We start from the raw sequence: 12888 nt of genomic DNA, 5'->3' as shown, positions 1-12888 counted from the left end.
TGGTGGTAAAGATCTACATAATTTATATTAATGAATAACAGCATAGTTTTCAGACAATCTTGACCATTTTTTCTAAACATAATGTGAAAAGAGTTAACCCAACTCAAAAATGGGCAAAGGACTTGAATAGTCATCTTCTCAAATAAGATCTAGAAATGGCAGAATGTGGAGAAACGAGAACCCTCTTGCATCACTGGTGGGAATGTAAAGTGGTGCAGCAGCAGCTTTGGAAAACAGTCTGGCAGTTCCTCAAAAAGTTAAACATGGGATTACCATATGACCCAGCTTCCTGGGTGTCTACCCAAAAGAATTGAAAACAAGGATGAAGACAAATACTTTTACACTAATATTCACAGCAGCATTATTCACAATAGCCAAAAGGTGGGAACAACCCAAGTGTCAATCCTCAGATGAATGGATAAACAAGATGTGGGGTGTGCACATGATGGAGTACTAGTCAGCGTTTGTAAAAGGAGGGAGACTCTGACACCTGCTATAGCATTGATGAACCTCAAGGACATGATGCTGGGCAAAGGAAGCCAGTCACAAAAGGACAAATATGATATGATTGCACTTGCATGGGGTGACTAGAATAGGCAGATTCATTGGAACGGAAAGTCGAATGGAGATTACCAAGGTTGTGGGTAAGGGAAAGAACATGGTGGTTAACACAGCATTGTGAGTGTCCTGAATGCCGCTGAGTTCTACACTTCCATGTGGTTACAGTGCTAAATTTTGGTACATATGTTTTACCATAACCTTTTTTTTTTTAAGATGTATTTATTTGAGAGAATGGGGGGAGGGGCAGAGGGCGAGAAAGAATCTTAAGCAGATTCTCTGCTGAGTGCAGAGCCTGACAGGGAGCTCTGTCTCACAACCCTGAAATCCTAACCCAAGCCAAAATCAAGAGTTGGACTCTTAACTGACTGAGCCACCTAGGCACCCCTACCATAACTTCTAGAACTTTGTGCTCATCAGTAGACCTTCATGATGGCCAGAGATCCAGAAGTGAATAAATCATAGTGTTCTACTGGGGAGATGAAACCCATGCATATTACTCTAGTTATGTGGCCTGGATAGAGAAGAAGTTTGTCCCAAATAAGAATTCATTGTCTATTTTGAGTTACACTGAATGGATTTGAAATGTTAAACAACTGTGTCTTCAAAGACTCTTTGCATCAGGGAATGACAGGGTGATTTATAATACCTCAGCCTTGATAGCCCATCAGGTGATACTGTGTTATTATTTTACATTATGGGGCTATGATATTCCGGAAGGATTTGATGAAATTTTTTTTAAAGACTTTATTTGACATAGAGAGAGAGCACAAGTAGGGGGAGGGGCAGGCAAGCAGAGGGAGAGGGAGAAGCAGGCTCCCGCTGAGCAAGGAGCCCGATGTGGCACTCGATCCCAGGACCCTGGGATCATGACCTGAGCCGAAGGCAGCCGCTTAACCGACTGAGCCACCCAGGTGTCCCGGATTTGATGAATTTTTAATATCCCAACATATTATTTGATGTTTCCTAGAACATATGCAAACAGCTTTATCATGATTGCTGTTAAGACTATATGGTGTTCATATAATGATGGTAACAGCCAACTTACACTTATTGAATGCTTATTGGGCACCAGACATCATGTTGAGAATTTCATTTTCACAGCAGCTCTGTGAGGTAATTGCCACAATTGTCCCCATTTTTCAGATAAGGGCGCTCAATAGAGAGACTGTCATTTCCCCAGTTAACAGCTGGGAATTGAACCTAGTTATCTTTGACTTCAGATCCAAAACTCTACAACTTTTTCAGAGGTAAAAACATAAAGAAATTAAACCATATACATTCTTTGGCACTTTTTTACCATCACAGTTTATAATAGAGTTTAGTGCCGCCTTGTATTTGAAGCAAGATCCTGAATCCGGAAAACCCCTTCAGGTGCTGGGAGGTGCTGTGACAAGGTAGTCTTACCAGTCTCCCTAAGCATTGTTAATGGGGGGTCTGAATCTGCCATTTAAGAATTCCTTCACTTAGATAAAGCCTCTTGTCACATTAACTTGCCAAGATATATTACATTAATTCTCTACTGAATATTTTCTAAGAAGAAATGGTTTGGTATGAAACGATTTTTTACTAGAGGAGGCTTCCGCCTCTTCCCCACTGTTAACTTTGCCCCACCCAAGTTCCCCTCAGCCCCACCGGCCACTTACCCAGCAGGGGATGCGAGAGAGACTACACAGGGGCACTCCCTTACCTCCCATCGCTCACAAGTAAGCTCCTCTGCGTCCTCAGTCCTGGGTGCTGGCCTTCTTTCTCCAGCCCGCTCATCCCAGCACAGTACCTAGGGAACCTGCTAAACCCCATACAGGTGTCCCCCCCCCCCCACCCTTTTCAAAAGTTCGCATGTAGCCCCTTTTGTTTTTAGGGAAGACCTGTATCAGTACCTATCTTGCTGACCGAAAGAAATCCAAAGAGGATTTTTGCTTTTATGAAAAAAGGTAAAAAGCAAAAATAGCATTTGGCGTTTGTGTGGCAGCAGCACCCTGCACAGAATGAGTGGCCCGCTGAGCCCCTGTTCCGGGAACCACACTCAGCGTCCCTGGGTCTGTGAGCACCTACGCTTTGTCTCTCTTTATTCTGTGCGTCTGTTAGGAGGATGTGTGCTAAGGTATCAGAAAAGCCGAAGAGAGGGGCACCTGGGTGCTCAGTCAGCTGATTGTCCAACTCTTGGTTTCAGCTCAGGTCATGATCTCAGGGTCATGGGATCAAGCCATGTCAGGCTCCATGCTCAGCGAGGAGGAGTCTGTTTGAGATTCTTTCCCTCTTCCTCTGCCCCTCCCCCCGGAAACCTGTAATTGTTGATCACACGAGTGAAACAGAACATTTGCCTGAGAAAAACTGTGCTCTTTTCCCATAGAAATGTCATACTATACTGCTCTCGTGCTTGTGCTTCAGATGCAGTGTAGTTTCAGGCCTTCATAGGCCTTTTGAGGTACTGAAAGCCATGCGTTTCAGTGAATTGTCTTTTTCCACATAAACATATATCCGAGCAACTAAGTAGTCCACACACTTTAGGAAATAAAACCATATATCAAGGGGCACCTGGGTGGCTCAGTTGGTTAAACATCTGACTCTTGATCTCAGTGCAGGTCTTGCTCTCAGGGTTGCAAGTTCAAGCCCTGCGTTGGGCTCCACACTGGGCGTGGAGCTTACTGCAACACGAAAACAAAACCCATATTTTGAGGTTGCTTGTGTTTTCAAAGTACTTAGGTTAGTCTCCCACTAGAATATAAGTCCTTTTGGGGGTTAGACTATTTTTGTTACTCCTACGGTATCCTTTGGGCCCAGGTCAGAGCAGGCCCTGGCACCCTGTAGGTACTCAGAAAATAAAGGGTAACTGAATATGGCCATACTGCTTCAAGTAAAGGTACGGGAAAGCTCAGGAGTGAAAAGCATAAATATTTCTCCTTCAGATCATTGCAGTGGTATCAATAAGCCAGATCACTATCGTAGATAGAACTTTAACATTTTCAGACTTAAGTGCTTTGCTTTTTCTTAAGGATTCTGTGATTTGGTAATAGGAAGGAATGGCCTGCAATTTACAAAATGGTTAATTTTGTTTTCTGGAACTTAGTCCCTAAGGTGCAATGCCTAGCTTTTTATCAAGAACTATGAAGTATGAAAACGAAGGTAGGATTGCTTACTCAGCATTTGGTCCCTCTGTCCTCTTGAGTATTATTTCCTTACATGCGTTACTGACATAGGGCAATTAAGCACTATTAACTTTGTAATAAGATACTTGACCCTTTACCTTATATCCATTTGCCAAGGAAAAAGGTGAATTCTAACACTATACTGGGATTCCCTAAAATTTGAATTTTATTACGAATACAGATTTCTGCCCACCAGCTTAGGGAGGCGATTTGGCCTTAGTCCCTAGCACATCTGCAGTTTGTTGGTTCCTTATTTTCAGACTCCATCCATCCCTGCTTCTGCAAGCTGTTTCGGTTGATGGGAAAGAAGTTTGGTTACTCTGGCTTGCAAGAGATTTCTTTCATTGGGTGGTTTGATTTGTTTTTTCAGTCTACTCCATCTGGACACAAACATCTGACAGTGGAAGAATTATTTGGAACCTCTTTGCCAAAAGAACAGCCAGCTGTTGTGGGTCTGGATTCAGAAGAAGTGGAGAAGCTGCCAGGAGATGCCTCCCAGAAAGAGTCCAGCTCATTCCTACCATTTTCCTTCGAGCAGTCAGGCGGAGCCCCTCAGTCGGAAAACCTGGGTGTCCATCCTGCTGCCCACCACTCAGTCCCACCTGAAGTCCCCACCCCGGTGCTGATCACTCCTGCCTCCATCACACAGTCCAGTGACAAACAGGCCCCAGGCTATGCCATCCCATTGCGCCCTGTGCTCAGTCCCACTCTACCAGCAGAAGCTCCTACGGCACAGGTTCCCCCCAGCTTACCCCGAAACACCACCATGATGCAGGCGGTGAAGACCACGCCGAGACAGAGGTCTCCACTCCTGAGCCAGCCAGTCCCTGAGCTGAGCCACGCCAATCTGACTGCCACCCAGAGCCCCTTCAGGGCCCCCCTGAGCGTGACAAACACAGCTGGTACATCCCTCCCAAGCGTGGATCTTCTCCAGAAACTCAGGTTGACCCCACAGCATGACCAAATACAGACGCAGTCACTTGGGAAAGGGGCCGTGGCACCCAGCTTTTCCCCAGCAGCCGGCCAGCTGGCCACACCCGAGAGCTTCATAGAGCCTCCCTCCAAGACCGCAGCAGCTCGAGCCTCAGCATCCCTGAGCAACATGGTGCTTGCTCCCCTTCAGGTACTGGCAGGAGGCTGGGTGGCTCTAACTGGGTGGGGTGAAGCTTCAGAGGCCTTGATGGTGACTGCCAGGAGGCAGTCCCTTCAAAGGGACAGCTGTTAGATACATCCGGGGCCAGAAGACAGGAGGTAAGAAGCCCTGTAGTGAACAGCCAGATCATTGGTACGTGGTGGTGGTACTCAGTTCCACTGCCCCTGGATACAAGCCAAGAAACAATACCAGTATTTTCCTATCAGGGCATGCATTGAAGGGGTTTTTGTTTCTTTCTGCCTGACAAGTCCAGGAGTCCTCATTTGACTCAGGACCATAGATCCAGATTATCCCCAGCTTTGTCCCATCCCCAACTCCCGTGGGGCCCACCTTGGGCCAGGCACACTTGGGGTACTGTAACAGCATCCCAGATTTGGAGATACGGGTCAAGTAAAGCTTCCTGGTGTATCTCATGTTCAGCTGAGATCTGAAGACTTGGCAGAAGTTAGCCAGACCTTTCTTAGAGGTAGAGAAAAGTGTTTGAGACAAGGAAAGTAGTGTGTGCAGAGGCCTGGAGATGAGTGGCATTTGCTAAACGTAAAGACCTGTAGTGTGGCTAGATCTCCTGTGGAAGGGGCTTGGAGGCAAAGGTACTGGCCAATGAGCAGGGCTTTGAAAACTATGTGAAGGAGTCTGAGGCTTGTTCTCAGAGTCCTGGGGGCAGCGGGCGGGGGGGAGGCTGTCTTTCAAGGGCTTTGAGCTGAGGTGGTGAGCAGGGCAAGGAGAAAATGGAAGCAGGACCACCCACAGGAAGGAGGCCAGGCAGTTACCCATTCTTGAGCTGGTGGGGGCCTGACTTTGGGAGTATGGACAAGTGGGTTTGTTAACAAGTGCAAGCGGTGGGACCTGCTGGTCGTTTGGGGGTGAGGCATGAAGAAAAGGCTTGTCCCTCAGTGATGGATGAGGCTGGCGAGTTTACAGATGAGTCAGCTCAGATTGCAGTGGTGTGTGCAAGATCACACAGCTGATCACAACAACAGTGTTGTTTGCCTTCCAGGATTTCAGCCGCATGCCCTTTAATAATAATCTGCAACCTTAACATTTCATCAAATAATATCGTACAGAAGAGTTCATCGTAATAATTGTATGTGATTTCATAATTAATGGACAGTTTTGTTGTGTTCCTTTAAAATTCTGTACAGAAAGACAGGAAACTTAGTATTTTGGTTATATCATGAAGTTGTCATTTGGGGCCATTTCTGTTGAGGTTTTCTGCAGTATAAGGAGAGAAAATGTTCTAACAGATGAGTATCACACCCCAGCCAGCAGTCTGAACTTCCCCAGCGCCGCCCTCTGCTCTCCACTATGCCTCCTTGCAGGGGACACTTATGTACGTGTGCATTTTTACTTACATTCCATTTCCTTTAGGATCTGGGGCTTCACTGAATTTTAAATGAAATATATTTGCTCTACAACAAGAAGTTCTTTGTCTCCCAACGAATAAGGACAAAATTTAGCATGTGGAGGTGTGAGCCTAGATGAAGACAGTTTAGCGCTACGTGTCCAGAGTTCACACCACCTTATCGAGGCCTCGTGCTGCCAGGATACGGTGTCTCTACAGATTCAACAGCAGAACTGTGCGTGGGCTGTCCCTGCTCTATCCTTAGAGATGCCTTGAAGGTTCTGCACACAGCCCTGTTCTTGGCAGACTGAGGGGGTCAGAGGCTGTCCCAGGGCCCTCGCCCTGCAGTTGAGGCAGAACTAGTTAGTGTCTGAATTATTCCTTACTGCTAAAGTGGATTTACCCCGGTAGCTAGGAAATCTTCATTGAAACTCACTAGGTCTGTTCATCTTTTCTTTTTAAACATTGCAGTCTATGCAGCAAAACCAGGATCCTGAAGTCTTTGCCCAGCCTAAGGTGTTATCCAGTGCCATCCCGGTAAGGACTCCCTTTTCCTGAAGAACACATTCTCTTCACACCGCTGGATGTGAAGTAAAACATTGTCGTTTGAGTGGATAGTTGGAGCTTCCAAGCCCAGAGCCCTCTCAGATGCCCCTCCTAGGCCAGGCTGCCTGCTCCCCCGGCAGAGTTCGTTGCTGCAGCCCCTGTGGGCTTCCGGTCATCCTCTCTGGAACAACGCCTTCCCTGACCTTACCGAGGGCTGGGTGCTCGCTCAGTGTTTATCAGCTGAGAGCGTCGGCCTGGTTTCTGTGAGGAGGAAATACTCTTCGCCCTGCAAGAGCTGTGATGCCTGGTGAAGAATCGCTGCGGTGCTCGGGCTCCCGGCCTGCACTCTGGCCCTTGCTTGTTCTCCCCAGCCTCAACTTTTTTAAAAGTTGTCCCCACCCTCCATTACCTACCAGCCTTGAAATGCACACTTATTTTTTTCAGTTCCTGAGCTTTTACCTGCCCTTTTACCTTTGAGCCTTTATGCCTCTCCTCAAGTCTCAGAACTGAGCCCGCAGCCATCTCCCGCCTGGTGGTGGTAACTGGTCTCCCCTGTAGCTCAGCCTGGTGTGGCGCCAGCCCAAAGGCAGACTGGAAGGCTCAGACCCCAGAAGCCACACCCTTAACGGCGTGGCTGTTTGTAAATGAAGAGGGTGCCAGGAGAAGGAAATCGAGATGTCTGTTGATTGTATCAAATGCGGGAATTATTAAAAATGCTGATATTTCTGGTTTTGTGTACTCTGATGGTTAACGGTTGTTAGCGTAGAAGCACAGCTAAATGGGGGAGGGAGGTAGAGGTTAGTTCTGTTTGTAAGAAGTTGTGCCTTTGATACCTGTAGTGGCATAATAAATATACTGACCACTACAGAAGAAACTAATGCTTCATGTAACTGGATTTTTTAATTCTTCTTTTCTTTAAGATTTTATTTATTTGAGAGAGAGTGGGGGTAGGGTGGAAGCAGAGGGAGAAGGGGAGAGAATCTCAGGCAGACTCTGTGCTGAGCGTGGAGCCTGAGGCAGGGTTCGATCTCACGACCCCCAAAATCATGACCTGAGCCAAAACCAAGAGTTGGACGCGTAAAAGACTGAGCCACTCAGGCACCCCTTCTCTTTTTTTTTTTTTATGTAAAATTTTATTGAAGTGAAATACATATATAAAATGCAGGTGTTTCATGAGTTTTAACATACATAACATCCCTTGGGTAGCAGTCAAGATATGTAACCTTTCTGTCACCCCAGAAAGTTCCCTCATGCCCTCTTCCAGTCATGCCCCTGCTCTCCATCTAAAACTTTACATTTTAATTCATCATAGGATTGTTCTTATTGTGTATACCCTGCCGTGATACTTCCTTTCTGTGATGACCCGACTTGGCTTCCCAGTAAATGGGCCCTCTACCCTTTAGCTGACAAGCTTCATTCATGACCGTTGTCCCCTGCAGGTCACAGGCCCCACACTGGTTGCTGCAACAACCATGGCAGTGTCTTCAGTCCTGTTATCCCCAAGTGTTTTCCAGCAGACAGTTACAAGGTCCGCAGACCTCGAGAGGAAAGCCAGCGCCCCTTCTCCACTGACTGTTGGAACATCAGAAAATCAGAGAAAGCCTTCCATTATTCTCAGCAAGTCTCAGCTCCAGGATACATTAATACATCTAATAAAGGTATGCAGGCCACCCCAGCAGTTGAGTCTATAAACTTTTGTTCTTTAATTTTAAGGAATGTATGAGTTCTTAGAAAATCAGTTCATAAAGTGAATTCAAGACTAGCCGGGACCAATGTTTCTCTTTTTCTGAGCATACACTCCCAGTGGAAAAGTATCCAAGTGAATTCCAAAATATTGATTGCAGTTGTCTCTGGGTGGTGGGACTCTTTGGCTAATTAGTGACACAGATCACTTATACAGCTTTTTTCCTAAGCTTTTGTCAAGGAAGTAAGTTCTACTGAGGTAAATGAAACATTACCATCTCTTCCAGAATGATTCCAGCTTCCTCAGTACACTTCACGAAGTCTACTTGCAGGTTCTGACCAAGAACAAAGACAACCACAACTTATGACTGGAGCAGAATAAATTCGAAGGCAGAATGTCGACCTCAGAAACAAATAGGCCTCATCATGGAAACTTCTAAACAGAACATTGGGTTTTGAGAATCCTGAAATTGAGCCTATGAGAAAGAGACTCATTCCTTAAGAATGTTTTCCAAGTGACGTTCTCAGTGATAATGGAGGTTTCACTGTGAAGCATCACCAGCAGACCTTTGTTTTGACATGAAAAAAAAAAAAAAAAAACAAAACCATTGTGTTAAGTTGTGTGGGTGTTTTCATCAGCTCTAAGAAAGGATGTGAAATAAGGAGTCTGGTTTTCAGCCTGCTTTCCCCCTCAAGGTCTTAGGGAGGAGGGGTCACCAGCCTTGCAGCAGAGTTCAGCCCAGCCCGCACCCCTTCCCCTGCTCCTCCCTCCTAGAAATTTGAGCCTTAGGCTGATAGTCAAGTTCTGAACAGAGCAGAAGTCAGCTCTGCGCAAAGTAGCTTTGAGTTTTAAGGATCAGAGTTTAAGTTGGCAAATTAGGACTGATTCGTTCAAGTGAGGTATATTTTTATGAACGCCCCATTTGGGCCTTAAGAGTTCTGAAATTTCTCAGTTGTGTGTCTTGTTCTTAAGTGTTCCCAGTGCTGCCATGCAGCAGGCTCCCAGGGCAGTGATACCACGTGACTAGGGCCCCACCAGGCTCTGTGATGGTATGGGAGTAGCATCTTTGAAGCAAAGGCTGGGGCTGGTAAAGACTGAATTCCATCAGAAACCTTCACTTTAAGTTAAACTCTTGAGTGGTTTTGAAAATGTTTTGTGTGAAGTATAGCCTTACTTTCCTTTTCTGTCTAAACACAGAAGTCCTTGTTGATTGTTTTCCTTAACACTTTGACAAAAGGACCGGTGGACCAATCTAACAAAGCCATTCTGGTTCCATTCCTCGAGTCTACTGAGAGTAGTTTTAAAGCTATGCAGAAAAGGGAGCTGTTATTCACACTGCCCTTACTTTATTATAGACTATGGAGTTAAAAACAAAGTGTGAAAATCAGAACTTTACCAATGTATTCCTAGGCTGTGAGTACTTTTGCAGCCCAAAGTGTGAAAATATGTAAAGATGCTTTGTTATGCTGCTATTGACCTGCCATGATTTATATTTATTCTTTTATGGCATGTAATGGTGATTAGTAATATTTTAATGTAGATTTTGATTTATTTCAGCAATAGTAATTTTAAGATACTCTTTGAATGAAAGTGTCTTCGTTTCTATGATACAGATCATTTTGTAGTATTTAACCAATTAAGATGCACTGCTTACTTTTCTGAGCACTATTTAATGATGGGGTAAAAACCCAGTTGGCTCAACCAGCTAGCATAAGGATTAGCTGTGAATAATGCTGATGGATGTGGTGGTTCCTCGGGAACAATCATTTAAGCTTTAATGGTAACTCAATCATAAATCCATAGATTTTTTTTTTTCTAGCTGAGATTTTAGGAAATTACTTGTGAATTACATGCTTGTTTTAGTTTGGCCTTAGTTTTTTTTAGCATAAAGAATACTTTGATTGGCTTTCGTTAATCTAAACATGCTTCCTGGGCAGTTTTCTCTTGCTGTCTACATAATTGTGAATCGTTCAGAAGTCAGGGAAGCTTATAAGTTCTCATACTTGATGGGGAAGAGTTTGTTTTCAAAGGTAGTGTGTAAATCCAGCAACCAAAAATGAATTGCTCGTACATCACCCAGGAAGGAGAATGTTGAAGTAAGATCCAGAGTGTTGCTTACACCAGGAGATGGTGTTGGGGGAGCCACGTGACTGTTCTCAGAAAACAGGTTTGATCGCACCCCCAGTGTGGTTTCGGTGGGCTTTGGTACATGGAAGAATCAAGGGATTCTTGTTGTAATAGACATTGGACTTGAAATGATTTGAGTATGTGTAATATTATGAGAGAGTTAAGAGAGAATATCCTAAAGAGGGTCTGTAATCAAATCTGTTAATTTTTGCCCTTTCATCCAAGGAATGAATATGATAGACAGGAAGGAGAATCTATGATAAGTTTTCCTTAGTGGGAAAATAAACTTTGAAGTGCCCAAGTCATGGAGACTTGAAAAGGGTCAACCTGTTTCAACTCCCAAATTTATGTATTCAAGGGATTTACTTAAAATTCAGAAGCCAGAAGTTCACCATCATGATTTCCAGGAGGTTTGGGCCAGAATGAGTCCCTGAAAAGTCAGGCCAAGCCTGACTCGTCGCAGCCGGATGACCCTGGCCCGAAAGTCACAGTTAAGTTGCCTTATTCCTCGGTCAGACTTCCTATTCAGAACCTCACGCTAGCTTAGGTTGCATGTGTCCATAGCTGCCATGATTTTTACTGGAACCTTTGTTTCAAATCTTAGTTGAATCAAAGTGGACACCAAGACGCAGATGGTTCTTGCCAGGTTTTGCAGTTAGACAACCGTGTGTGTCCGTGGGCCCACCCCCAGCCGCAGTGGGTGGCGCTGCTCTTTTGTTGTAGTTAACGTGATGTCTTTGGATAGACTCCCACACCTCCCAGACGGCCTTGTTCCTGCAGGAACAAGGGCATTCTTCCAGGGATTTGTAAGGTGGGACTTTGAATCCTTAGGTTTTCAAGCGACTGTCAGTGTTAGAAGAAGCATTTCATACTGTGTGCATGGGAGTGTCCTCAGCTCACCGTGCAAGCCTCTGGGGTGGCCATCACAGAGTGGGATTTTGCGAAGAGCCCAAATTGATGGATCCTTCTCTGCTGAAGGCCACACAGGCCTCATTTAGAATGTGTCTGGCCCAATTTTGCATGTCAAGCATCTGTTCTTTTTCTGCCTAGCTTTCCTTGTAAAAATCGGAAACCCTATCGAATCCTGTACTAGGTAATATGTTTAAACCATGCAGCTTTATTTCCCTCCCCACCCCTCCTCCAAGAATGTAGTTCGAAGTTTTCTCCTTCGGGTAGTAGAGGCCATGACTGCCATTGTGTTACCTAACAATGCAACATGAATTTGAAGGTGCCTAACTGCTTAAAAAACAAAATCAGCCATCGCACAGGAACTGGGCAAAACGTAGAAACAGGAAGAAGAGGGCAGCAGGCACAAGGAGGCCCAGTCCACGGGTGTGAAGACAAGGAGTCACGAGACATGGGTCCTGCCTTCTTGCTGCGTATTTGCTGCTGAGCACATGTTTCATTATTACCTATCCTGGGTTTTCTTCGGTTGTGTTCAAAGTACCTTCTGGAACCAGTAGTGCCCTGCATTTTCAGGTGTGTGAAATGTTAAGATCTAAATCAAGGAAGGCATTTTCAGGTGTGTGAAATGTTAAAATCTAAATCAAGGAAGGCAATGTACACTGGGCTTTTTAAAAGCTGTGTTTGAGAACATTTCCCTGAGTGGGCCGGGGCCTCAAGGAATCTGTTTTCCAGCAAATTCAGCAGGAGAGAGGTGTGCAATGTTTCACTCGGTTTTCTATTTGACATCTTCATTTGAAATGCTAAGATGCAATATCGTTCACTTTGGGGAAAATGCAAAATTGTGTTTCCCTTTTATCTGTGTGATTCCTTAAGAAACGTGTTTTTACAATATGTGTTCTCAGTGGTTTTTTATTCTGTATTACTGCTTTGGCCATGCGGCTCTCATGACTTTCAGTGTACTGGATTCTCAGCTCCCTGAAGTGTGGGGCTGAGAAGCTCTGGAATTACAGCAAGATTTTTGTTCCATGAGCGCAATACTGCATCATTAACATTTTTAATGGTATGGATTTTATACCATCTGTGTATGTTTGCAAATATTAAGTTATTACATGTTTTCAAATGAGCATTTTTCATCCTAAATTTTATATGTTTGCAAATATATTTTTTTAATAAAAGTTCAAAACCAAGTTTTAGCACCTACTAAATTTTAATTGTGTTTTTATTTAATTTAGAGAAGCGGAACTTCTAAATGCATAGCTACGCTTTGCCAGAACCTCACGCTTGTGAGATGGGGTGAGGTGAGAGAACCAAGCTGCTGGAGAAGGCCCTTGTCTGCCTGTTTCCAGCCTGGGCCCGGGCCACAGGCCACACGATTCCTGGGTCTGAAGCCCCTGAGGCCTGGCGTCTGTGAACGACTGAGCAC

The 12888-nt window shown here is 44.9% G+C and overlaps 1 protein-coding gene across 1 annotated transcript in view; it reads left to right on the top strand.

The window, feature by feature from the left end:
- The window catches only part of DCP1A (decapping mRNA 1A), a 55377-nt gene extending 42707 nt beyond the window's left edge, over window positions 1-12670 (top strand). The window contains exons 7-10 of the mRNA XM_025885421.2: window positions 4078-4830; window positions 6674-6739; window positions 8188-8406; window positions 8719-12670. Coding sequence (XP_025741206.2) covers window positions 4078-4830; window positions 6674-6739; window positions 8188-8406; window positions 8719-8799 — 1119 coding nt within the window. The 3' untranslated portion in view covers window positions 8800-12670. The remainder of the gene's footprint in view (window positions 1-4077; window positions 4831-6673; window positions 6740-8187; window positions 8407-8718) is intronic.
- Window positions 12671-12888: the final 218 nt, after the last annotated feature.

Source organism: Callorhinus ursinus, unplaced genomic scaffold (assembly GCF_003265705.2).
Source record: "Callorhinus ursinus isolate GAN/ISIS: 27379988/994484 unplaced genomic scaffold, GSC_fseal_2.0 scaffold15, whole genome shotgun sequence".
Classification (NCBI taxonomy): Eukaryota; Metazoa; Chordata; class Mammalia; order Carnivora; family Otariidae; genus Callorhinus; species Callorhinus ursinus.
This window is presented reverse-complemented; position numbering and strand designations above follow the sequence as displayed.